Source organism: Rattus norvegicus, chromosome 14 (assembly GCF_036323735.1).
Source record: "Rattus norvegicus strain BN/NHsdMcwi chromosome 14, GRCr8, whole genome shotgun sequence".
Lineage (NCBI taxonomy): Eukaryota > Metazoa > Chordata > Mammalia > Rodentia > Muridae > Rattus > Rattus norvegicus.
In genome coordinates this window covers 81,108,424-81,136,078 of record NC_086032.1, presented here as the reverse complement: position 1 = coordinate 81,136,078, position 27,655 = coordinate 81,108,424, and the positions used below count along the sequence as shown (strand labels likewise).

General features: G+C 42.1%; 1 protein-coding gene across 20 annotated transcripts in view; it reads left to right on the top strand.

Moving 5' to 3' along the window:
* Positions 1-212: 212 nt before the first annotated feature.
* Nsd2 (nuclear receptor binding SET domain protein 2) overlaps positions 213-27,655 on the top strand; it is a 78,140-nt gene continuing 50,697 nt past the window's right edge. Inside the window, exons 1-7 of one of the 20 annotated variants that reach the window (XM_039092432.2) lie at positions 213-353; positions 1,132-1,201; positions 4,035-4,079; positions 9,686-9,727; positions 13,057-13,090; positions 15,359-15,470; positions 25,601-26,226. In XM_039092432.2, the coding sequence (XP_038948360.1) occupies positions 25,630-26,226 (597 nt within the window). In that variant the 5' untranslated portion in view covers positions 213-353; positions 1,132-1,201; positions 4,035-4,079; ... (2 more) ...; positions 15,359-15,470; positions 25,601-25,629. Of the gene's footprint in view, positions 354-811; positions 1,202-4,034; positions 4,080-9,685; positions 9,728-13,056; positions 13,091-15,358; positions 15,471-25,600; positions 26,227-27,655 lie in introns of those variants that run through there. The other 19 variants (XM_039092434.2, XM_039092435.2, XM_039092439.2 and 16 more) reach the window with 19 other exon arrangements.

Below are 27,655 nucleotides of genomic sequence, written 5' to 3'. Positions count from 1 at the left end.
CCCTACCGCTCGCCGCCTGCCGCTCTCCGCGCGCGGCCCCGGCGCGGATTTGAAAAGCCCGGTCCGCGGGCGCTTTGAGGCGGCAGCCAATCAGCGGAGCGCACTTTTCCCGCGGCTTCTGGGGGCGGCGGCGGCCCCGGCGGCGGCGGCGGCGGGCGGGAGGCGCGGGGGCGGGGTCGGCGCCGCGCGCGGAGAGCCTCGGCCTGGCCGCGCTGCGCCCGCCGCTGCCGCCGCCGCCCCCTCCTGTTTCCCTGCCCTCCGCGGCCTCGCGCCCGCTGCCACCGCCGCCGCCGCCGCCGCCGCCGCCGGACAGCCGCTGCCGGACAGCAGCCGGAGGATGCGACGCTGCGCAGGTCACTGGGGCCGCCGGCCAACCGCCGCGGGAACTAACCGCTGGCTGGGGAAGGGAGGCCGGGCCGGGAGGCCGGGAGATCGAGGCCCGAGGGCTGAGGGGCGGCTTGAGGGGCTGAGGGCCCGGTGCCCGGGCCAGGCCAGCGGAGGATGTGCGGCCTGAGGCGAGGGTGGAGGATCTCGGGAGGCTGGGAAGACGCGGCCTGAAGTGCCGGTCGGACGCGCACGGCCGGCGACGGCTAACGGGGCGGCGGGCGCGCGGCCATGTTGGGCCCGCTGGCCGGGGCTGCACCTGTGCCCGGCCGGCGGGCGGCCGCCTTTGTTCCCGGGGCGCCCAGCGGGCCGAGCGAGCCTTTGTGCGGCGCGGGGCGCGGGGCCGGGTGGCACGGTGGGAGGGGCGGCCGGGTGGACCGAGAGGCGCTTTTTGTGTGCGGAAGCGTCCGGCGTTGACACTCGGGACGCCGGCCGTTGGTCAGCGCAGCGCCGCGGTCGCCGGCCCTTGCGGGGCCTCGCAGGTGGAGACGAGGCAAGCTGGACCCGCGGACCCGCCCGGGGCTGTGGCCGCGCCTCACAGGGCGCGCTCCCTCGCTCGGGATGCAGCTCTCAGCCTAGAAGGCGCAGGGCGCGGCGAGCCGGACCGTGACGACCAAGCGGCTGGCTACTGCTTTGGTTTTAAATCTCGGCATTTAAAAGATGTTTGGTTTGAGTTTTGGTGACAAGAAAATGGATGAGATTGTTGCATAGGACCGGTTGCAACACTGAGCTTTTCTCCCTTCTCAGCTCAGGACGAGGTTTGACATTGACGACGAAACGGTATGAAATCGGATGTTCTGACGGGAATCATTTTCAGGTAGATAATGGGGGGAGGGTGTCTTTTATAACGGAACCCATAAAGAGACCAGTTCGATACTGAGCGAGTTCAGAATTAGGTTAGAGAAGTTCCTAAGTACTGCTAGTTTAATCTCAGACTTTGAAGGCCTTGACTTTTAAAGGAACTAAATTCGAAGATGTTGTTTCTATTTTATGTATTTGAAATAAGATATCACCGTAGAAAGTAAGTTAGGAAACAACTCATTTTGGAAACTGAGACTTTTAACTGGCATATTTTCCATGTTTTAAGTTCTGGTGTACACACACAGATAGAGACAGGCAGACAGACAGACAGACACAGATAGACAGAGACAGACAGACAGACAGACAGACACACACACACACACACACACACACACAGACACACAGAGTAGCATGGAGAGAGCAAGTCCTGTAAACACAGCTTTCTATGTGTTCTCCCATTCCCTAGTACTCAGAGTTCAAATCATAACTGTTGGCTAGAGATGAAGAGGGTTCACACCTTATACATTCGATTACTTTTGAGTCATTTCCTTTTCTTTCCTTCCATTTTCTTCTCTGCCCAGCAGCCTTCATTTTTGGTTTGATGGCTCATAGTTTGTGGATTTAATATTTGCTTGTGAATTTGTGTAAGCTTTTGTGAATAACTTTTACATATTCAGAACAAAAATCCTCCCGACTTTTGGCCTCTGATTCTAAGGGTCAACATATAGTGAATTTAAAAAAATATAATGGCCAATTGTCATGTGTTCACAGATGTGATATGTTCATTGTAATGTTATAAACTAGTATAATTTGAAGTTTGTGGAGACAACGAGAAAGACAGTATAAGTACAAGTGAGATTACTAGGTTATTTTAGTGCAACCAAGCTGTACAGGACTGTTAAGCCACTGCCTGCAGAATGTGAGGAACCAAAAGAAGACTTAAGTCAGAACTGCAGAATGAGTCAGGCATTAGAGACCCCGTGGGTGACTTAAGGGAGGAGTCTAGCCTTTCATCTATTCAAACATCCTTCCAAGAAGTACTCAGGCTTAAAAAGGTTTACTCACACGGCAGAATGAGAACTAATTAGTTACTTCCTTTTTTACAGTTTTGACAATTCAGTGTAAACCATGAATGTAGATGGAATTAGACTAAGAAGTGTTGGTGAGAAGATAGGAAGCACTAGTTAAATACATCCTATATGAGCTGTAGGGACTGAATCTCCTTACCAAGTAATAGCACATGTAAAAACATTGTGCTAAAATGAGCTCATGAATATAATTTGAATTTATTATTTTTAACCCATCAAATAACTTTGAGTATTTTAATTAGTGATAATTTAAAACAGATTTATATTTATTTATTTATTTATTTATTTATTTTTTTTTGAGACAAGGTCTTGGTAAGTCACTGTGACTGCCTAGAACTTACTGTGCAGACTAGGATGGCCTTGAACTTTGAGCAATCCTCATAGTTCTGAGATTGGAAGCATGAAGGGCTATGCCCAGGTGTCATGTGTCTCGGTTGCAGACTGAGCCCTAGACCTTGAGCATTAGGCAAACTCTCAACTGCTGAGCTATGCCTTTAGCTTGAAGACAAGTCCTTATGTTTACATATTCCAATATTGTGTTTTATTTTCTGGCAAATTGCTCAAGACTATAGAATACATACAACTTTTATGTAAGTATTGTAGACCCCTGGTTGCACTCTCTTTCTCTTGGGTCAGTATAACCAGAGTATCTGTCTTCCCAAATTTGTGGCGATTTGTCTTCACTCCAGGCTTTTGTACAGGTTGTTGTTGGGTATGGGCCACTGATTGTTCTATATAGCACAGCATACAACTTTGTAATGGGTTTTTTCATCTTCTGGGTAAATTCTTTTTTTTTTTTTTTTTTTTTTTTTTTTTTTTTTTTGGGTAAATTCTTGAAAGTGGTATTCTGTTAGTTTTGGGCACCCTGGTTTCTGCGTTTCACTTTTTCAGATCAGAAGTTCAGTTACGTACTATTAAGTGGACATGCTTTAGGGTAAGCAACCCATTTTTGGAATAGAAAAGTTGGAGAAAGCTGAATATTCAGCAAGAGAAAGAGTTGAACTGAGGCCCCATTTAAGTGCATCTTAGCTTGAGCTTTATGGCAGAAGCCAAGCCCCGTGGTTCCTGCCAGTTTTGGAAGGTCCTTGTAGTTATGGTTTGACTTCTTGTAGCTGTCTTTGATCTCTCCTTGCTCAATGATAAAGTGTGTGCCAGTGCTCAACAAGGCCAGAAGAAAGCATCTGACCCTCTGGCGCTGGAGTTAGAAGTGATTCGCAACACGGGTTTTGGGAATCAAACTGAGGCCCACTTGAAGAGCAGCAGGCCCTCTTAACCACTGTGTAATTTCTTTGGTCCCACATCTGTCTTTTATTTATTTGTCTGTGTATGTGTGCACAAGTGTGAAAGTCCATGTACAGGTAGAGGTCAGTAAACAATTTCCAGGACTTCTTTTGTTGTGAGTTCTAGGATTTGAACTCAGGGCCCCAGGCTTTTATTTGCTTAGCCATTGTGTCAGCCCCATCTTCTTTTGGCCATGTTTCCCCTTTGCATGATTAATTTTTTTTTAAAATGTATTATATATAAATACATTGTCACTGTCCTCACACACACCAGAAGAGGGCAACAGATCCCACTATAGATGGTTGCAGGGATTTGAACTCAGGACCTCTGGAAGAGCAGTCAGTGCTCTTAACCACTGAGCCATCTCTCCAGCCCCTGCATGGTTAATTTTTATTCCTCTTTTCCACTTTATACATGCTCTGCCACGTAAGCGTGGACTCACTCTTCTTTCAATTATGTCTTACCTTGAACCTCATACAGGAAGCCTCTGTTTTGGAAGTACCCTGTTTTGGAAGGCTCGTGTAGGTAAGATTTCAGTATTTGTGACTTCCCTCATCTTTTCCTATTATTATCTGTTTTAGCTATACCTCTTGCTTGCCCTGAACCCTAGTCCCACTGTGCCTTAGTCTGTAGTATTCTCTAAGTGTGTGACTTGATTTTTATTTCTCAGAGGTTTTTACCCACTTTACTAGTTAAAAATATTCCCTTGGTCCTGGGTATGGTGGCTCATTCCTTTAATCCCACCACTTGGGAGGCAAAGGTAGGAGGGTCTTTGAGTTCAAGACCAGCTAGGCCTATTTAGTGAGGTCTAGACCAGTCAGGCCTACATAGTGAGACCCTTTCTCAAAAAAGAAACACACTTTTTTGGCATTTCATTCAGTCTTAGCATTTTCTCCATAGCTCTGTGTGTTTTATTTGTTTGTCCTTCCTGTCTCCATTGAGATAGCTGTAGATGGGGATTTCGTCTTTTAGTTTTTATCCTCAGTAACTAAAATGATATCCGAAGACTGGCAGATACACACTGGTAAACCGTCATTCGGTGCTTGTATGATGATGGAGTGCGGTTGATGAAGGAGGTTGTGTGAACATACTTGAGAAAGAGGAGAAACAAGGACTGGTGCAAGAGGTCAGTGAGGAGGCCTGTAGATCAGGACTAGAATAGAGTACTAGATAAATGAGAGGTCGGGGTAGGAATAGAGGACAGATGCAAGAGTAGGAGCTGATGTGTATGTGTTTTTAAGTTAAATTTACTCGTGTGTTGTGTGTGGTGTGTGTGTGTGTGTGTGTGTGTGTGCGCGTGTGTGCGTGCATGTATGTGCCCATGTTTAGATTCATGCCATGGTGTGTGCATGTATCCACTAGAGGACAGTCAGCAGGAGTTCTCAGGAGTTCTGTTTGCTCTGTGGGCTGCAGTAATCAGACTCAGGTTGTCAGACTTGGTGGCAAGCACCTTTACCTGCTGAGCCATCTTTTGGACCTCTGATGTGGTTTTGACAGACTGGAAAGCTAAAGAGGAGAGGGGCCCAGATACTATGGTAATTACAGTATGAGAATTGGTAATTACTGGCCCCATTTTTACATTGTCCGCCAATGAGAGTGGAGAAGGGCCTAGCTTGTGACCTGCCTTTGTTCTTTCTGAAAGGAGGCTTTGGTGTCTTTCTTTTGGAAAGTACCCAAGAACTCACCTGGTGTTCCTGGTACTCAGAAGAATCTCTAGGTCTAGAGCATTCTCTGTCCTTCTGTACTGTCCTCTAGTCAACCCTTTGTCATGCTGCCCATCTCATTTAACATCCTGACTTATTTCTGGAGGTTTAGTGCTGTTTTAAAAAAATTTTTATTGTTGTTTATTTGTTTTGTTAGATTTTATTTTGTGTATGGCTGTTTCGACTGCGTGTTTGTACATGCATCACGTGTGTGCCCAGAGAGGGCATTATTAGATCTCTGGGACTGGAGTTACGTTGGGAGCCACCATGTTGGTGCTTGAAACTCTACCTAGATCTTTGGAAGACCAACAAGTCTCTAACTGCTGAGCCATCTCTCCAGTTTCCTGTGGTGGTTTTTGATGGTTCAGCTCTTGTCTCTGGGAAGCCTGCTTTCACTGGTGTTGCAACTCTGGAACCAAAGCCCAGATACACAGGGTGTACTCGTGCCTGATTTGTCATGGCGTTGTGTCGGGCTGCCAGCACATTGCCCAGGTTTTCATCCTCTTCAGTTTTGCGAAGGGAGGATCCTGACTGGTACCTTGGTACCTTTAATAGCTGCGTGTAGAAGGGACTCAGTTAACAAATGGAGTCAGATTTTGGGTATTATTTGATATTTTCTTAATTTTCATTTCATAAAATTGTGCAGGTTTAGATTTTATTTATCAATTAGAAATAGTTTGTATTGCTTCCTTTTTAAAGATTAGAATTTAGTGTAGAGTTTCTCTATGCAGCAGTGTGTGTGAGAGACAGACAGACAGACAGACGTAGCTTGTGGTTGACATGTAGGAATAAGTACAACTTTGAGGAGTCAGTTCTCCTGCCCTGTGCATCTTGGCCCTTTTACAAGGTTTTTGAGTTGCAATTTTTTTTTTTGTTATTGTTGTTTTTCTTTTTTCTGTTTGAAACAGTTTATCTGTATAGTCCTGGCTGTCTTGGAGCTTTCTTTGTGGGCCTGGCTGACCTCGAACTCAGGGATGCTCCTGTTCCTGTCTCAGTGCTGTACTCCCACCTCCATGCTTTTTTTATTTTTTTTTATTTTATGTTTGTGAGTGTATTGGGTGCATGTATGTAGAGATAGCATGGGTGTGACTGGTGCCAAGGATGTCAGAAGAGGACGTGGAATGGAGTTTAACATAGGTGTGAGCTACCATTTGGATGCTGGAATAGAATCCAGGTCCTTTGCAAGATCTCTTGACCACTGAGCCCCTCTGTAGCCCCTATAAGTCTTCTTTATTTTACCTTAAATCACAGCAGGAAATTTCAAAGATACTAGTTAAATTACTTGCCCAAAGTCACTATCCTTAAGTCACTATGCTTTAATGATTGGGTTTTGAAGGGCCTGGGAAAGGCCATTACAGTTTTGTACTTGCGACTCTCATTTTCTTATTTGTTTGTTTACTTATGGTTTTTGAGACAGTCTTGCTGTATAACCTTGCAGGCATGTACCACCATACCCAACTCCTGCCATTCATTCCTTGTTTATTTTAATAATAATATTGTTGTTATTATCATTATTATCATTATTATTATTTGTGTGTGTATGTATGCGTGTGTGTGATGCTTGTGTGTGAGAGCAGGTATCCTTGTGCTACAGGATGCACATAGAGATGAATTCTCTCCTATCTTGTTGAGGCAATGTCTTCTTTGCTGTTTCTGTGGCTCTGCATACATCAATCTAGCTGGCCCTGGAGCTTCCAGGTGGTTGTCCTGTCTCTGCCTCCTCTCATGTCTGTAAGGGTGCTAGGATTATAGATGTGGGCCACTGTAGCTTTAAAAAAACAAAACAGCATCTCACTGTATAACCCTTGCTGGTCTAGAACTCACTATATAGACTAGCCTCAAACTCAAAGAGATTTGCCTATCTGGGGTTATAGGTAACACCACATCTGTTCCCTGTTGCAGCCTTTTTTGCTTCCAAAGAGGAACACAGGTTAGGTTTGCTTGGTATGTGCTATTACTTACTGGACTATTTCCCTAGCCTGGCTGGCTGGCTGCCTGGCTGCCTGCTTACTTACCTACCTGATTGATTCATTGATTGACTGATTCCTTCCTTCCTTCCTTCCTTCCTTCCTTCCTTCCTTCCTTCCTTCCTTCCTTCCTTCCTTGACAGGGTCTCACGTAGTCAAGGCTGGCTTTGAACTAGCAGATGATAACTTTGAGCTTCACATCCTTGGGCCAGAGAGATGACCGATTGGGTAAAAATACTTACTGCACAAGTATGATGACCTTAGTTGATCCTCTAATCTACAGTGGAAAGAGTGAACTGACTCCAGAAAGTAATGCTGTGCCACTTTCTTGTTGTTTTGTTTTGTTTTTCCAGATAAGGATTTTTTTTTTCCCTGTAGCCCTGGCTATCCTGGAATTAGCACTGTACATCATGTTGGCCTCAGACTTAACAGAGATCTGCTTGCCTCTGTTTCCCGAGTTCTGGGATTAAAGGCAGCTGTGCCACTTACTATTGTTGTACCAGGAAGCATTCTGAGTCTCAAAAGATGACCAAGGAGCCATTTCTGATGTAATCACATTAGGGGGGGGGTCTCTTTATGACAACCTCAGGCTTGGGCTCTCCTCCAACCCATCCCTGACACAGCAGGACAAGAAGGGAAGGCAGGAACAGCCTTGAACCCTCAGCAGGACAAGTTTTTATAGGAAAATAGGAGTGAGGGAGAGGGTGCCCAGTCTGGTAAGCATCTAATAGAATGACTATAAGCCAACAGGTGAGTGCTCTGAAGCAAGACCACAGTCACAAATGGTCTGAAAGTACATCTGAAGCAATCAGATTAATCTTTGATTAACTGTTGCTAGGAAGTAGCTAGGGAGTGACTTTGGCCAAGGATAAGCCGTGGGGTACATGGTACATGGGTGCATAGGTGCAGCTTGGGTTCTGCTGCAGGTCAAGTTTTCAGGCATTTTTCTTTAAGATGGAGGCTGGTCCCAAGATGGAGTAGGTTTGGCTTTTCATTAACATACATCTTACATAAAACATATAATAACAATATTAGTATTTATTGTTATTATTAAACTTCCAATCCTCTTGAGTTCATCTCTCAAGTGCTCGGATTAAAGGCGTATACCACCGTATTCAGTTTCTGTGGTCCTAGGGATTGAGCCCCAGGCGGCTTGTGTGCTGTGTAAACCCTCTACTACCAATTGTGCTATCTCCCCAGCCTTTGGATATTTCTTTATTGAAGAAGTAACAGATTAGCCCTGTGACAGTAATAAGCTGGGACCTTGTTTTTTATCCCTTGAAGTTTAGGGACTTGTGAGTAGGAGAAAAAAAAAAGGACAAAAGATTTTGTTTTTGAAAACCTGTGGGTTAATCTTGGAGGAAAAAATAAATCAACTCTAGATTTGATGAAATATTCATGTTTAACAGCTGATAAAACTACTGAGGAGAAAGGAATGTCTTAGACTATGTCACAGGACTGCCAGTGGCAGAGTAAGGACAGAAGCCTCAAGACATAACAGCCTTTTTTTCTTCTACAGAAAGACAGGAGAGGACTGTAGATGACAAGAGGTTGAAATCGCACTGAGAAGGGGTAGGGTTTATTTGCATCTGTGTCTGGTTAACGAAAGACATGGCTAAATCCCATTTATCACATTTGAGGAAATTAGATATTAGAATACTGAGTGCTAAGGATGTGTCTTAGTAAAAGAGCTTTAAATTAAAGCCTGTGGGCTCTGTCTCTAGCCTTATCATTCCAAATAAAAAGAATTTAGAACAATGTATAGATTTGTTAGAAAAAACATGTTTAAAAAATTCTCTGGTAGAGTCATTATAAGTAGCACAAGGATTTTTATATTTTAAACATTTATACAAACATTTATTAACAATGATTTGTGGTGTGGGATTTATTTCACACTTTTGACAGGTGAATGTGAGGTTAGATAAGAACTGGCTTAGATGATAGTATGAGTATGTAGGTATCTATTTTATGTGTCTTCAGAATTCCCAGAACAAAAAAAGTAACTCTTGAAGGAAAAATCTAGGTATATTACTAGGGATGGCATCAGGAAAAATTTCCTCATGGGCTGATTGGAGCAGAACTAGAAGGGGTTTGGGGTGTCAGCTCAATACAGGGTTAAGAGTACATATTCAGGAGGTCACATTATAGAAGAAGAAGAAGAAGCCTAGTATGGCTAGAGGAGAAAATGAGGTGGGTAGATGTATGTGGGCTGTTGGAGAGGGTCTTTTAGATGTTGGTAAGTATTTTCATCCTGAGGCAATGAAAGGTTAGGTTCTACAAGTATTTTAAGGGAGTTAGGTGATGTGTGCAACATGGAGGTGATGGGATGAATATTTTGTTTTGGTTTTTGGTTTTTTTGAGACAGGGTCTTGCTATGTAACCCTGTCTGTTCTGGAACTCGGTATCTAGACCAGGCTGGCCTTGAACTCAAACAGGTATCTTCTTGTTTCTGTCTCCTTAGTGCTGTATGACAGTGCTTAGTGCCACCAGGCAGGTGGGAGAAGTAAGTATAATAATTGCTACTGTGCTTGTTTAGGTTAGACACTTGCTGTATTTTTCTGCTTTGTATGTCTAATATGTTTGAACATCTCATCCCTTTGAAATTTGATGTGGCTGTGTGATTTGCTTTGGTTATTGAAAAGTGGCATATTGTGGGCTGGAGAGATAGCTTTGCTGTTAAGAGCACTTGACTGTTCTTCCAGAGGACCTAAGTTCAGTCCTAGCATCTACAAACTCACAAATGTCTGTAACTCCAGTCTCAAAGGATCTGATGTCCTCTGCTGGCCTCGCATAGGTGTGGTACACAGACGTAGTCAAAATACCCACACACATAAAAATAAATAATAAAAAAAGCAAAGTAGTATATCCTTTCCATGTGTGTATGTGTATATTTATAGTTATTTAAGTGCATGTGGTTGACTGTGGAATCCAGAGGGGTCTGGGGATTGAACTCAGATCATTAGACTTGGGAAGCATCTTTACCTTGCCCGTCCAGCATATCACTTTTTTTTTTTTTAAGATTTTTATTTATTTATTATATATAAGTATACTGTAGCTGTCTTCAGATACACCAGAAGAGGGCATCAGATCTCTTTACAGATGGTTGTGAGCCACCATGTGGTTGCTGGGAATTGAACTCATGACCTCTGGAAGAGCAGTCGGGTGCTCTTAACTGCTGAGCCATCTCTCCAGCCCCAGCATATCACTTCTAAATGAAAGTTTTTTGTTTTGTTTTTATTTTTGTTTTTAAAAAAATATTTGATCACAGCAGGCAAATCACAGTCTCTTGTGCATATGCGTGTGCGCTTTGTATGTGAATGTACACGAATGGATGACAGGTTGACATCAGCTGTTTTTCTTGATTACTCACTTCATTATTGAAAACATTTTTTTTTTTTTTTTTTTTTGAGCTGGGGACCGAACCCAGGGCCTTGCGCTTCCTAGGTAAGCGCTCTACCACTGAGCTAAATCCCCAGCCCCTATTGAAAACATTTTTATTATTCATTTATTCTGTCTGTGGGTGCTTGCTTACACGTTCACCTGTGAACCATACCCATTCAGTGCTCATTGAGGCTAGAGAGGGTATTGGACCCCTTGGAATTGCAGTTAACAGGTAGTTATGAGCCACCGTGCCGATGCTGGGAGCCAATCCTGGCTCCTCTGTGGGAACAAAATGTTCTTAACTACTGAAGCATCTCTCTAACCCCCCTGCCTCTTTTTTGAGACAGCTTGTCTTTGTATTCTGGTTTCTGCAACTCTCTGTGAAGACTTCTAACTCTGCTTCCCAAGGCCTGTACCACTTATACCTGCCTGTACTTTATTTTTTGAGAATTTCTTACTGTTTTGGCTAGACTGACTAGCCAGTGAGCCCCAAGGACCCACTCCATTATTTGGATTACTGGCATATACCCATTGCACCTATCTTTTTAAGGGACTTTGGGGATCTGACATCAGGTGATCATGCTTGCAAAGCAAATACTTTACCAACTGAACTATCTCACCTGCCTATTTGAGTGAAAGTTTTTTTTTTTTTTTTTTTTTTTTTTTTCAGAGCTGGGGACCGAACCCAGGGCCTTGCACTTGCTAGGCAAGCGCTGTACCACTGAGCCAAATCCCCAACCCCTTGAGTGAAAGTTTAAAAAATGATGGCTTTTAAAAAATAATTTTCTTGTTATTTTCTCTCTCTCTCTCTCTCTCTCTCTCTCTCTTTCTTTTTATACAGAGTTTTTCTGTATAGCTCTGGCTGCCTTGGAAATCTCTTGTAGACTTGGCCTTGAACTCATAGAGATCTACCTGCCTCCTAAGTGATGGTGCTGGGAGTAAAGACATGCACCATCACTACCTGACTAAAATCAATCAATCAGTCATTCTCTCTCTCTCTCTCTCTCTCTCTCTCTCTCTCTCTTCTTTTTCTTTTTGTAAAAGAATTGTTTATTTTATGTATGTGAGTACACTGTCATTGTCTTCAGACACACCAGAAGAGGGCACCAGATCCCATTACAAATGGTTGTGAGCCATCATGTGGTTGCTGGGATTTGAACTTAGGACCTCTGGAAGAGCAGTCAGTGCTCTTAACTGCTGAGGCATATCTCCAGTCCCCCTAAAATCTCTTTTTAACATTTCATTCATTCATTCATTCATTCATTCATTCATTATTTTTATTTGTATGGGTGTTTTGCCAGTATTTATGTGCACCACGTGCATACAATACACAGTGGAGGCCAGAAGTGGGCATTGGATTCCCCTGGGACTAGAGAGATAGATAAATGTGAGCTGCCGGGGGTTGGGGATTTAGCTCAGCGGTAGAGCGCTTGCCTAGCGAGCGCAAGGCCCTGGGTTCGGTCCCCAGCTCCGAAAAAAAAAAAAAAGAAAAAAAAAAAAGAAAAAAAATGTGAGCTGCCGTATGGGTACTGTGAATGGATCCCCAGTTCTCTGGAAGATCAGCCAGGTGCTCTTAACTACTGAGGCTCCCCTTCACCCCGCACCCCACATTTTCCTTGTTTTTATTGGAAATAAATGGGTGTGTACCATTAACAAGAAAGAGAGCCATATAACAAATGTTTGGGTCTACTGTTGTACCATAACTTGAACCTGTGATTCTCAAACAGTATCAACCTACTCAAGAACTGGTTAGAAATGCAGACTCCTCAGTCCCATCCTAGACTGTCACTGAGACATGAGCTCTGGAGTGTGGCCCAGCCTCTGTGGTCTGGCAGACTCTTCCTATAGTTCTCACACCTAGGAGTTTTTGATAAGCTTGTTAGGAGACTGCAATGTTAGCCCTGGTAAGAGATAGTGATTATGTAATATAATATGGAGAAGTGAGGCATAGGTAGAAAGTTATTTTATTTTACTTTTGGTTTTCTTGAGACAGTGTGTTGATATATAGCTTTGGCTGTCCTGGAACTCACTCTGTATATCAGGCTGGCCTTAAACTCAGATATCTGCCTGTTTTTCAAAATTGGGATTAAAGGCACACACCACTATGCCCAGTTCTCTGTCTGTCTGTCTGTCTGTCTGTCTGTCACACACACACACACACACACACACACACACACACACATGAATGTTTTTGTCTGCATGCATACATATATGTGTACTACATTCATTCCTGGAGTCCATGTAGGTAGTGAGCCTTCATGTGGGTGCTGGGAATTGAATCTTGGTCCTTTCTTTTGTAAGAACAAGTGCTTTTAACCATGGAATCAACTTTCTAGCCCTTAAATAGGAAACATTTTAGAGTAAAACCGTTAAGATATGTTTTTTGGGTTAATGAAATAGGGAAGTAATCTCAGTGGTGACTCAAGTTTTTTTCTGTCTTTTTCTTGACAGAGTCAAATGGATCGAAGTACCTTTCACTATCTCGGTAAAAGTATTATTTTATTTAACATTGACTAGTTTAGAGCTTGTGAAACCAACTGAGAAATAACAATTTGTTGAGTTCTTTTGCTTAAATACCATTTTCTCAAGCTCACATTGAGACCTTCATTTAAACCTGTACTTCTGGGGGTTAAAGTGATAACTCAGTTAAGAGTGTTTGCTTCACAATCTTGAGGACCAGAGTTTGGATCCTAACATCTACATACCAAACTGAGCATTTCCTACAAATGCCTGTACCTCAGCACTGAGGTGGGTGGAGATAGAAGGACTGCTGGAGCTTGTTGGCTTCTAACCTAGTTTAGTCATGAGCCTAGGGTTTGAGAAGAGACTCTACCTCAGAACAGGCAGAGTGACTATTGAAGCCCTCTTTTGTATGCATAGGTGTGTGTATCAGTACATAAAAGTGTGTATGTATTCTAATGTGTGTGTGTGTGTGTGTGTGTGTGCGTGTGCGTGTGCGTGTGTATACTCAATACATACATAGAAATAAAAGTAAATCTTAAGAAAATAAAATTGTGGGGGCTTAAGAGGTGGCAAGTCCTTTATGCCCTTGGTGGGGACCTGGTTTTGGTTTCTAGCACACATAGTAGCTCACAACTATCTGTAACTAGATCTAGGGGATTTGACCCTCGTGGCTTCTTTTGCATCAGGCATATGTGTGTTTCATGCATATATATGAGGCAAACTCTCAAATCTTTAAAATGTGTGGCTAAGCCAGGTGGTGGTGGCACATGCCTTTAATCCTAGCATTCTGGAGGCAGAGGCTGGTGGATTTCTGAGTTTGAGGCTAGCATGGTCTATAGAGTGAGTTCCAGGACATCCTGGGCTATACAGAGAGAAGCTTTGTCTCAAAACCCAAGCCCAAACTAAGCCAAACCAAAAAAATTCTGTGTCTGAAGACATGGCTCAGTGCTGAAGAGCATTGGCTTCTCTTTCAGAAGCCTGAGGTACAGTTCCCAGCACTGATGTAATTAGTCTGTGACTAGTTCCAGCAGGTCTGGTACCCCTTCTATCCTCTATCAGCATCAGGCCTTCAGGTGTATTCTTTTTCTCTCTTTATTCTTTTTTTTTTTTTTTTGGTTCTTTTTTTTTTTCGGAGCTGGGGACCGAACCCAGGGCCTTGCGCTTCCTAGGTAAGCGCTCTACCACTGAGCTAAATCCCCAGCCCCTCTCTTTATTCTTTTAAGCTGTTGTTCCCCGCCCCCCACTATTGCAGTAAAGACCTCTTGTTTTCTCCTTGCCTTTTCAGCTTATGTGGAAGCTCTGAGGTCCAGCACTTGCTTGTGTTCACACATGTCCCCAGAACCGAGTTATTTGTTGACATATACAGTATATGTGGGCTGAAGGAAAAAAGCAACACCAACTCTGCCCAGATTACAAAAGAAACTTACCTGGTGGCAAAGAGGAATGTGGCGACTCAGGACTTTAGTGTTTTGTTTGACTGTGACTTACTTAGATACTGCTGAGCACTGTCTGGTGTCTGACCAGAGGGTGCTTGGGGGCATTCCCCCTCTGTCTGCTCCTTGCTGCTTATTTGTTCCTGCTCATTCACACAGTAGTCCGAGATCAGTGGCAGCTGTCATGAGAGTGAGGAGTTCTCATGACAATCTAATGTCTAATTCCTGACAACTTTCTCTAAAATGGGAGAGAAATGTATTTCAGCAGAGGCAGCAGCACTACCAAAAGCAAAAGCTCATAAGATGAGTGAAGTGAAGTTTCTAGATGTCATGTGGTGCAGACTCATGATGTTTTGAGTACCCTTATTAAAAGTAGGTTTTGAAAAAATCTAAGCCTACAAATGAGACTAAAAAAGGTGCATGTAGGGAAATTCTCTTCCCTTCATTTTCCTTCTTTGGTCTTTTTGCTTTTTGAGAGACAATTTCATGTACTCTAGTCTGCTGACCTTGAATCTGGGATCCTTTTGTCTCTACCCTGCCTCTGCCTTGAGAGTTCTGAGATTGTATGTAGATGATAACCACACTTGCTTTCCTCTTGTTTTTAAAATCAGGGTCTCGATATGTAGCCTTGGCTGTTCTATAACTCAATATATAGTCTAGGCTGACCTCAAACTAACAGAGATCCCCTTGCCTCTGCTTCCTGAGTGCTGGAGTCATAGGAGTGAGACACCACGGCCAATTTAAAATTCATATGAAATACTATTGCTTTTTCTTTGGTATCTAGCTTGTGAGTCTAAACCCAAGTCAGTTTCTTCATTACCATTAATCTCTTGGGGATCTCTATGTGTTCTTTCAAGGATCTCTATGAGTTAGTGGACTAACTCAGTGAAGAAGCAGAAGCAGGTGTTTACTGGAGGGCAGTCCAGGACCCTACTGTGGGCTTTTGGACTATTACTACTGTTTGTGCAGGTAATGAAAGCTGGGCCTTGTGCATGCTAGACAAGGTCTCTACCACTGAACTATACCTCCCAGGTCCCATTACTATTTTTAAAATAATTTTTACAAATTGCGATTATAATATAATTACATCAATCTTCCTTTCCTCCTAACAAACCCCTTCCATATATACATACTTTTCATATTTATAGCCTCACGTTCTCTAATTGTTATGGGTGTGTAAGGTGTGTGTATGCCACAGTAAGCATATGGAAATCAGAGACGGATCCAGGTGTTGGTCCTCACTTTCTACCTTATTTGAGACAGTCTCTTGTTTGCTTCTGTGCATACCAGGCTTACACGCTGGCTTACAAGCTCTGTCTCCCATCTCAGTGCAGAAGTGCTGGGGTTACAGATGTGTGCTACTGCGTTTAGGTTTCCTTGAATTCTAGGAATCTGAACTCAGGTTCTTTGTTTTTCTCTGTGTGTCTGTCTCTCTGTCTGTGTCTGTTTCTCTCTGTGTCTCTCTGTCTCTGTCTCTGTCTGTCTGTCTGTCTCTCTCTCTCATTTCTCAGTGTAGTCCTAGTTGTCCTGGAACTTGCTCTCAGGCTAGCCTTGAGATCCATCCGCCTGCTTCTGGCTCCTGAGTGCAGGAGTTAAAGGTATATACCATCACAGTTTGACTGTACTCAGGTTCTTTTTTTTTTTTTTTTTTTTTGGAGCTGAGGACTGAACCCAGGGTCTTGCGCTTGCTACGCAAGCGCTCTACCACTGAGCTAAATCCCCAACCCCTGTACTCAGGTTCTTAGACTTGTACTGAAGCACTTTACTCACTGAGCTGTCACCCCAGGCAGGCACTGTCACATTGTGCTCAGCCAAAGGAGCCTGCGAGACTCAGTTGGAGGTAGAAATGTAGAACCAAAGACAAAGTCCTACTCAAAATTTTATTTCTAATAAGCTAATGAGTCTTCAAGACATAATTCAGAAGTTTACTAGGTTAGAATAATGACAGAGACCCTCTCTAAAATAGTAAATAATGATTGTAACCATGAGTTTTTCTACGCACACTCCAGTTCTGGAATAACTACTTGGAAGCTTATTATTTATGAATTATGAATGCATATGGCCATTGCTACACTTGTTCTCTGGCTAGCTTGTAACTTATTTAACCTGTTTAAAATATTCTATGTCTGCCACATGGGTGGTTACCCCGCCTCAGTTTCATACATCCATTACAACAGAGTGGTGAATCTTCTCGCACTTGACTATCTCCTAGACTTCTGTCCCTCTACTAGAGCACCCGCCTTCTATTTCCTGCCTTTTGCTAATAGGCCACCAGCTTTTTATTGACAGGTAATGCTTGCACTCAGTACACAAGAGATTCTCTCTACAGATGACTCAGTTTTTTCCTGTTCTTTAGCTAGGTAAGTAGTGGCACATGCCTGTAATCTCAACACTTGGGAGATGATGATAGGATTAAAGAAAAATACCAAGTCCATTTTCCTGCACTTGAGGTTTCCAGTGAGCTGCTGACTTCTCCAGCCTGGTTCTGTTGATGACTTTGTCCTCCATGAGTATTGTCTTGCTCTCACGTTGCTTGCTGTAGAATTCTTTTTTTTTTTTTTTTATTTATTATATATAAGTACACACTGTAGCTGTCTTCAGACACACCAGAAGAGAGTATCAGATCTCTTTACAGATGGTTGTGAGCCACCATGTGGTTGCTGGGAATTGAACTCATAACCTCTGGAAGAGCAGTCGGGTGCTCTTAACCGCTGAGCCATCTCTCCAGCCCTGTAGAATTCTTTTTATTTTATTTTTTCTATTTTTTTTCGGAGCTGGGGACCGAACCCAGGGCCTTGCGCTTGCTAGGCAAGTGCTCTACCACTGAGCTAAATCCCCAACCCCTTGCTGTAGAGTTCTTGGTATTCACTCTCAGCTTCGCTTCTCTGCATTCTTCAGTGATCCTAGAGTCAGTTCCTGTGAGCTGCCCTAGTCCTGGTACTCCTTTTGATTGTTAGCTCTCCAGCATAGCAATGATGAGCACAGGACAGAGCAAAATTGAACTGTAAGATCCAGCCTAGTGTTCACACAATTCTTATTGTCAAGAATGTGCAAATTCTGGACACATCATTCTGAAAATTGTATATCATGATGATGAAGTAGAAAGCCTGATTACATTTAAGTATTTAGAGTCACAACACTTTGAGAAAATTTATATAACTGAAAAATAGAAGGAAATTTATAATCAAATTAGTCAGACTGTTTTGGTATTATTTAAACTTCACCTTTTACTTTTTCAAACTAAAAGATATACACTAAAGGCCAGTTATAATGAAATTAGCAGCATAGGCCTTTTACTCTGCCTATTACTAAGATGGGTTTGCTTTCATTTGTTGTTTATGCTGCCAATTTAAAAGCTTTGACATTCGGTTACTCTATTAGAGAAGCTTACACCCATGGCGTGGCCAGCAACAGGATGGCATTTGTTCACAGTTGTTCTTCCTTCACTGTCTTCCTTGTTTGTCTGCGAGACAGGGTTTTACTGTATAGACAAGACCAGGCAGTCCTCAGACTTACTCCCAAGTGTTGGGATTAACATTGTGTACCCCCATTTCCAGCTTTTTTGTTGTTGCTCTTTTTTGAGACAGTCTTGCTCTGTAGTTTAGGGTGACCTCAAATTCATTATCCTCCTGTCTGCCCCTGAGTGCTGGGGTTACAGGCATATACTGCCACATTAAGTTTATACTTCTGTGATTGGGATATTGTTTATAGGATTTTCTTATTAATTGCTCCCTTGAGCTATCAACCATATGTGACAGGCTTGTTGGCACTGGCTCTTAGCTGAGTACTCGAGGGATGATTAGCCATTGGCTTGTTTTCCACCAATATAAGCTATGGAAATAGTTTGCTTGGATTTTCTTATAACATGGTGGCTGATTCTGTAGGCCTTTATTTTGTTTTATTTTTCGGTCTCCTTTTTCCTTGCTTTGAGGATTGAGCACAGAAACCTTGCATATCCTAGGCGCACCCTTCTGCTGACTTGTATCCTAGCTCCTGCAGTGTTTTGAAGGCTAAGGTTAGTTTGGTCCTGGCACCACTTTTACTACAATGCTTTTATCTTTTTTCTTCCTTTTTTTGGTTTGAGCATTGCTGGCCTGGAACTCAGTATGTAGACAAAACTACCTCAAACTCAGAGAGCTGCCTGCCTCTGCCTCTCAAGGGGGAGGGACTATGGTGTGTATCACCATATCTGGTTATTTAAATTTCTTTAAATTAACTTTTTAATGGGCATGGCTATTTTGCCTTCATGTATGTTTACGTACCTGTGTGTGCCTGTTGCTCATTGAGGCCATAAGAAGGTTTTAGATCCCCTGGAATTGGAGTTAAAAACAGTTGTAAGTTATCATGTACTTACTGGGAATCCAACTCTGGGTCCTCCAGAAGAGCAATCAGGTTTCTTAACTGCTGAGCCATCTCTCCAGCCAACATTTCCATTTTTTTGGGGCAGAGTTTCAGTATTTACAGGCTTTGATGGCGCACCTTGAACTCAGGACCCTCCTGTATCAGTCTTCCCCAGTGCTGAGACTAATAGGCATGTGCTTCTTCTGGCCTAGTGATTTCTAGTCTATTCCGTGTTGTGCAATCATAATCACTAATTCCTAGACATTATCTTTGTATAAAACTACTAAGTCACTTCCCTTGCTAACCTCGTCTCAGCTCTTTAATCCACTCTATTTGTCTATGCATTTACATATTTGGGAGAGTTTATGTATGTGGAATTAAACAATAAACATTTATAATGAATTTTGGTCATTTTTATCCTTCATACTTGTTCAACCACTTCTCTTTCCTGCTAAAACCCTACTTTCTGAGTTCTTTGCATAATTTCATTTTGGGTGTATGTGTGTATGATACACTGTATGTAACTATGGTTACTAGCATCAACATGTCATTGAAGAAAATGATACACTTTCCCCGGCAATCATTAACTTACCGTAATCCCTCAGGAGAGGTAGATCCTCCCCCGTGATGAAGTGTTGAAGGGCAGTCTTGTTTAGGTAACCACAGCTGCCATGGACTCATGAATGCTATATAGTCAGGAAGGCAGCAGAGAGTCTTTTGTGTCTGGCTTACCCCCGCCCCCATTCTACCTCACTCCCACTCCCAAGGCTTATCCATATCAGCACAAGTCTGTACTTTAGTGCTTTTAAAAATTTACTTTTATTATTTTGAATTATGTGTATGTCTGTACCTGGGGGTGTTAGGGTCTTTGGTAAGTAGTGAGCTGGCTGATGTGGGTGCTGGTAACTGAACTCAGATTCTCTGCAAGAGTAGCAAGTAGCCTAACCACTGAGCCATCTCTTTAGCTCTACCTCTCGTTTTTTAAAACTCTTTTTCAGTGCTTTTATTTAAGTATATGAGTATTCTGTATGTCTGTCTGGTGCCTACTGAGGCCAGAAGAGGCTGCTTGATCCCTTGCAATTGGAGTTCCAGATGGTTGTGAGCCATCATGTGGGTGCTTGGACTTGGACTCCAGGCCCTATTGGAGGATAAGACTTATGGCTCAACCGTTAAGAGCACTTCCTGCTTTTGGCAGAAGATGTGAATTTGGTTTTTCACACCACCATTTGGGTGACTTATATGCTCCTATAACTAACTTAAGCTTCAGGGACTCCATTGCCCTTTTCTGGACTCTGCAGGCACTGCATTTACATAGGCACAGACCCACCCCACATTCCTATGTAATTAAAAATAAAAGTAAATCTTAAAATATAAAAATTGTCTTAGAATCTCCAATCTCCTCACCTTTGCCGACTTATCTTTCCTCCTGGGTTTATAGTCTTGTTAGAGTACCTCCTAGCTTGTCTTTGTGAAGGGCCGTGTGTAAAGCTCCTGTCGGCTGCATACTTGTTACATTCCTTTCTTCTTTGCCTGATAGTTTAGCTGGGCATAAAGTCCTAGTAAAGAAGTTTTGTTTTTTTTTTTTCACATGTTGGTCAGAGGATTTTTTTTAAATATCTTTTTTTTTTAAGATCTATTTATTTATTTTATGTATGTGAGTACACTGTAGCTGTCTTCAGACACACCAGAAGAGGGCATCAGATCTCATTACAGATGGTTGTGAGCCACCATGTGGTTACTGGGAATTGAACTCAGGACCTCTGGAAGAGTAGTTAGTGCTCTTAACCACTGAGCCATCTCTCCAGCGCCCATAGGAAGCTCTTAACCTAAATGCCACATTTCCTTTATTGGCCATCCCTTTGAAAATTGACATTCTCTCATTCTTTCTTGGCTTCCTAAGAAAAATTCTCTTTAGGATTTAAACTCCTTGAAAGCAGTCTTCCTTTGTTTATTTGTTTACTTCCAGTAGAGATGTATGTGTGGGTTAACATATATTTGATAAAATTTGCCATTTTGACTATTTAAATGTGTATATATGGGCCTGGGGGTGCAGCTCAGTGGTAGAACATTTTTTTTTATCTAGTATGTATGAGGTTCTGGTTTTAATCCCTGCACTGTAAAAAAGCAAAATAACCAAATTTTTAAAAACCAGGTGGAATTTCTGTGACTTCGGAGTCAGCTTGGCAGTTAGTTTAAGGCCAGGGCTCAAATAGGAAGATCTTGGTGGGGGTGGAGGTTGTGGGAATAAGCATATTTATGTTGTTTTAATTTTAATGAATTATTTCTGTCAGAATCTCATTATGTAGACTTGGCTGGGACTTACCATGTAGCCTAGGCTGACATTGAATTACACGAATCTGCCTGCCTGTACCTCCCAAGTGCCAGGATCTGTACTACCAGACTACTACTATACTATCCTTTGCTTTCAACTTGAACTTCAGAAAAAAAATTTTATTGTACCTGTTTCTGTATTTTAGATGTATCTGTAGGTCTGTGGCAAGGTCAGAGCACAAACTGTAAAGTGCTTTTACTGGCTGGGCTATTTCTCCAGCCTACCCTGCTCCTTTTAAAGCATTTCTTACATGTCTGCTAGTAACAACTTTTGGTTTATATTTCTCGTTGCATTTGGCTATTATTCTTGGAGGATATTTTTTCTATATGAAAAGTTAACAGTTTTTCTTTTAATACATTGACTTTGGTCTTTCTTTCTTCCTTTTTTTTTTTTAAATTTAAAAAATAGAATTGCCAGGTAGAGCTGGCACATGCTTTTAATCCTAGCACTCAGGAGGCACAGGCAGTTGGAGGCCAGCGTGATCTACACAGAGAGAATTTCAGGGTAGTCAGGGCTACACAGGGAAACCCTGTCTCAAAAAAAAACCCAAAACAAATAAAAATTGTTTTGTTTGAATGTATGTCTATGTAACATGTGTATACCTGGTACCCAAGAAGCTTAGTAGAGGATGCTGTATCCTCTGGGACTGTAGTAACTAATTACTACCCACAGCTCCATGTGGGTGCTGGCGATTGAATCCTAGGTCTCCTGGAAGAACAGTCGGTGCACTTGCATGCAACTTTTTTTTTTTTTTTTTTTTTTGGTTCTTTTTTTCGGAGCTGGGGACCGAACCCAGGGCCTTGCGCTTCCTAGGTAAGCGCTCTACCACTGAGCTAAATCCCCAGCCCCTGCATGCAACTTTTGAACTATCTCTCCAGTCCCTGGCATTGGACTGATAAGCCATAGTCTATATTACTGTTCTGTATTTAAATAGATATTTTAAAGCTTTGTTGCAGTGGATTGAATCTAGAACCTTGTACATGTTAGACAAATATCCTACTAGTGAGCTATATCCTCCAACCTTTGGTTATCTATTCATTATTGTTTTTTTTTTTTTCTTTTTTTTTCAGAGCTGGGGACCGAACCCAGGGCCTTGTGCTTGTTAGGCAAGCGCTCTACCACTGAGCTAAATCCCCAACCCCCATTATTGTTTTTTTTTAAAGATTTATTTTTACCATGCGTATGTGTTTGTGTATGGATTGAAGCATGTGAATGCAGGTTCTCCTGGAGGCTGGGCACATCAGATCTTCCCAAATTAGATACTTCTGAAGCTGTAATTATAAATTGTGAGCTGCCCAGTGTGAGTGTTAGGAACTGTTTTTTTTTTCTTTCTTTCTTTTTTTTTTTTTTTGAGAAAAAGATTTATGTGTATGCAAGTTTTGTCTACATGTATTTTTTTTTTAATTTTTTCATCTTTATTAACTTGGGTATTTCTTATTTACATTTCGATTGTTATTCCCTTTCCCGGTTTCCGGGCCAACATCCCCCTAACCCCTCCCCTTCTATATGGGCGTTCCCCATCCCCATCTTCCCCCCATTACCACCCTCTCCCCAACAATCACGTTCACTGGGGGTTCAGTCTTGGGAGGACTAAGGGCTTCCCCTTCCACTGGTGCTCTTACTAGGCTGTTCATTGCTACCTATGAGGTCAGAGTCCAGGGTCAGTCCATGTATAGTCTTTGGGTAGTGGCTTAGTCCCTGGAAGCTCTGGTTGCTTGGCATTGTTGTTCATATGGGGTCTCGAGCCCCTTCAAGCTCTTTCAGTCCTTTCTCTGATTCCTTCAACAAGGGTCTTGTTCTCAGTTCAGTGGTTTGCTGATGGCATTCGCCTATGTATTTGCTGTATTCTGGCTGTGTCTCTCAGGAGAGATCTACATCTGGTTCCTGTCAGCCTGCACTTCTTTGCTTCATCCACCTTGTCTAATTGGGTGGCTGTATATGTATGGGCCACATGTGGGGCACCCTCTGAATGGGTGTTCCTTCTGCCTCTGTTCTAAACTTTGCTTCCCTATTCCCTCCCAAGGGTATTCTTGTTCCCCTTTTAAAGAAAGAATGAATCATTCACATTTTGGTCATCCTTCTTGAGTTTCATGTGTTCTGTGCATCTAAGGTAATTCGAGCATTTGGGCTAATATCCACTTATCAATGAGTGAATACCATGTGTGTTTTTCTGTGATTGGGTTAGCTCACTCAGGATGATATTTTCCAGTTCCATTCATTTGCCTATGAATTTCATAAAGTCATTGTTTTTGATAGCTGAGTAATATTCCATTGTGTAGATGTACCACATTTTCTGTATCCATTCCTCTGTTGAAGGGCATCTGGGTTCTTTCCAGGTTCTGGCTATTATGTTTGCTTAGTGTCTACAGAGGTTAAAAGAGAGGGTAATGGATCCACAGGAACTGGATTTCTAGGTGGTTATGAAGCAGTGTATGGGTGTAGGGAGTTGAACCTGGATCCTCTGAAAGAGAAGCCAGTGCTCTTAACAGCTGAGCCATTTCTCTAACCCCCAGTAAATATTCATACCTACTGAGCCATCTCTCCAGCCTAAGCTCTTATTTTTTGAAAGGTAATCTCTGTAACTTAGGATGTCTTTGAACTTAATGTAGCCTGGACTTAATAAACGACATTTATTTACTTATGTATTTATTTTTAGATTTTTTTCTTTCTTTGTTTTTTAGGAGTTTGAATTATGCTTTGGTGTGAGTTCCTTGTATTTTCGTCATGCCTGGGATTTGCTAAGTTGACTGTTAGTTTGTCTAAATTGGGAAATACACCCCCCAAAACGTTTTTTCTGCCTCTCTTTACTTTCTGGGTAGGAATACAGACTTTATTTTGTTCCACAGTATGGTGAAACTATATTCTCACTTTTGCTTTTTTTCCCCTATTTTTAAAGTTTGGATATTTTTAATCTAGTTTCACATATTTTGACTCTTTTCTTAAATGTGCTTAAAAGTTTTGTCTTTGTAGTTCAGACTCACCTTGAAACTATATAGACTGAAGAGATTTCTCAGTGGTTAAGGGTGAGCACTGTTCTTCTAGAGGACCTGAGTTTGAGTCCCAGGGGCTCTGACACTTTCTTACCTCTGCAAGTACACAACATACACACACACACACAACATACACACACACAGAAATATACATGAATAAAAATAATAAAATATTACTAAAAAATAAAAATCTCTGTAGATCAGGTTGAACTCTAGAGAGATCATCCTGCCTCTGACTCCAGAGTTCTGGGACTGAAGGCATACACCATCACAGCTGGCTTCCAGTGTGTCATTAAGACAGTGTTAAGGGATTAGAGAGATTGCTCAGTGGTTAAGAACACTTGTTCCTTTTGTAGAGCACCTCAGTCATGATGTAGCACTCACAATGATCTTTAATTCCAATTCTGTAAGACACATGTGCGCACACGCGCACATACATAGGTAAAACACTGGTACACATAAATCATATTTAAAAAGACCATCCATTGACATTTTTATTTTTAGGTAGTATCTCTTAGCTATAGATTTCCCACTCTGTTCCTGCTGCCTTTCATCTTCCTTAATAGGTGGGATTGAACCAGGGCTTGGTGCATGCATGCCATCACCCTACTACTGAGCACATCCCTAGCTCACTGTACTTTTCACTTTTGAGGTAGAGTGCCAGTAAGTTAGCTAGGAGGGTTTTGAACCTATTCTGTGGCCCAGAAAGGCCCCAGACAGGTAAAATCTTCTGATCCTATTTTGGTATGGCTACATACAGTCTTTTTAAATAAAATCTGCTTCTCTGTCATAATTTTTATTTTAATTTTTAAAAATGTGTATAGACATTTTGCCTGTGTATTTGTGGTGACAAGTGTGCCTAGTGTCTGTGAATGCTACACGGGGAGTGTTAGTCTCTTGGAACTTAATGTAGGTAGTTATGAGCCACCATGTAGTTGCTGGGAACTGAAACTGGGTCCTCCGTAAAAGCAATAAGCACTCTTAACACTGAGCCATCACTCTAGTCCACACGTTAAAATTTTAATGGACATCGTCCCATATTGGTTGTTGTTGGTATACCTGTCCCAGTCGGTATTTTTCCTTTTACAAATGATTCCTTGTCTTTTTTTCAGTTGTATTATTGTGTGATATTAAAATTGCCTTCTGGGGTTGGGGATTTAGCTCAGTGGTAGAGCGCTTGCCTAGCAAGTGCAAGGCCCTGGGTTCGGTCCCCAGCTCCAAAAAAAATAAAAAAAATAAATAAATAAAATTGCCTTCTACAGACTAAATTATTATACAAAACATTGTAAATTATCTCAGAAGACAAAACTGAATAAAACCCAACGTCAACAAAACTATAGAGATATTGACATACCCACCCTAGGTTTAAAATGTAATATGTTGTTTTTCTTCTTTTTTCTTTCTTTCTTTCTTTCTTTCTTTTTTTAATGTTGTAGTGTTCTAAGAACCAAAGCATCTGGGCTGGATGGAATTTAGCATCAGAAAAAGTCCTCTTTCTGTTCAGAAAGTTGTAAAGTGCATGAAGATGAAGCAGGCACCAGAAATCCTTGGCAGTGCAAATGGAAAGACTCAGAACTGTGAAGTGAATCACGAATGTTCTGTATTCCTCAGCAAAGCTCAGCTTTCTAACAGCCTACAGGAGGGGGTCATGCAGAAATTTAACGGGCATGATGCACTCCCCTTTCTTCCAGCAGAGAAGTTGAAAGATCTTACTTCTTGTGTGTTTAATGGAGAACCTGGTGCTCATGATACTAAGTTGTGTTTTGAGACCCAGGAAGTAAAAGGAATTGGGACACCACCCAATACTACTCCTATCAAAAATGGCTCTCCAGAAATTAAACTGAAAATCACCAAAACATACATGAATGGGAAACCTCTCTTTGAATCTTCAATTTGTGGTGATGGCGCTGCTGATATGTCTCAGTCAGAAGAAAATGGACAAAAATCGGATAATAAGACTAGGAGGAACAGGAAGAGGAGCATAAAATATGACTCTTTGCTGGAGCAGGGCCTTGTGGAAGCAGCTTTAGTGTCCAAGATCTCAAGTCCTGAAGATAAAAAGGTATTTGTGAAGGATTCTGTTGGTTTATGTGACAGTTGATGGTGTGCATGAGACCTGTATAGAATACCTTAAAATGTATGACAGTAGGTGGAAAGGTTGAGAAACAACCCTGATGGTGGCAGCTGCTGGCTTGCCTTGGTCCTGTGCAGGTGACACCTGTTGAGGCTTGGCTCCTGGTCGGTTGTTGGGCTTCCAAATATGTGGACATTGCTATCATTAAGTTGTGCCACTTGAGAAGCCAAATGAGGTAATCATTCAGGATTAAAGTGGCTAAAAAGGCTAGATGTGGTGGTCCACACCTTTGATCCCAATACTCAAGAGACAGAGGTAGGCAGACCTCTTGAGTTCCAGGCCAGCTAGGGAGATCCTGTCTGAAAACAAGAACAATAATTTCTGAATCTAAGTCTGTCAATTTTCATGACCTTATTAGGTCTACTGTTTTTATGGGTTCCATCTCTCAGGTATTTTTAAGCTAACTGCTCGTGGAGATTAAACATTAAGCTTATTAAGTCTGTGCCATTTAGTGAATGGTAGAGCAGAGCTGTGCTATGGAGAGGTGCTGTTGTCATCCGTCTGTCTACACATGCCACTGTCTACTCAATGCTCTTTTCAACCAAGTGGCTGTCTCCTTGGCTGTGTCACACACCTTCCTGTTTTAGATTTTACTGTAGAGCCAGCGCCGCACTTTGTGTATAAGCAGCCATGTACTGATTCATTCATCAAAGGCTGAGAAGGAAAAGCCCCAACTTCAGGTCAAAGAATATGTATGCGGTTATCATTCTGTTAGACGGTTTATGTCACCAGTGTCATAAAAGTGACGTGCAGGATGGTCCTGACACTTGAGTATAGATCAGGTAAAACAGCTAAGTGACCTTGGTCTTGCTAGAAAGAAATAGGGACACCAAGCAGATCCCTGCTGGTTCAGTCTGATGGCCTCGAGGGTACTAGGTGTTTTGACCTTTAGTTGTAGCCGGTGGTATAGTAAGAAAATTCAAGATAGGTAAGTTGAAACTCAAAAGAATTGTTGGCATTGTGACAGTTGGAGTATTTAGTTTAAAATTGTAGTTGTGAAATTTTGTTTAAAATTACCAAAGGCAAAGAATAGTTGAAATTTCCTTGAAATCCTTAAAACTATAAAGTACTTTTAGGATTTAAATGTAGTGGTTTTGAGGAGCTGTTTCATTCTTGCTAATGGAATTCCAAAGGTAAATCTTTGTTTTTCCTTTTGTGGTGAGAGGTGGGGTATGGTTTCACTATGTGGCCCTGACTTGGAGCTCATAGATATCTGCCCGTCTCTGCTTCACAAGTGCTAGGATTTGGGATTAACAGTTTGCACACCACTCCTGCCCAAAGGTAAATATTTTAAAAGATCAGAATAGTAACCTGGTCTGATTCAGAGGTTTGTGGACGTGCCTGTAGATGTAGTGAA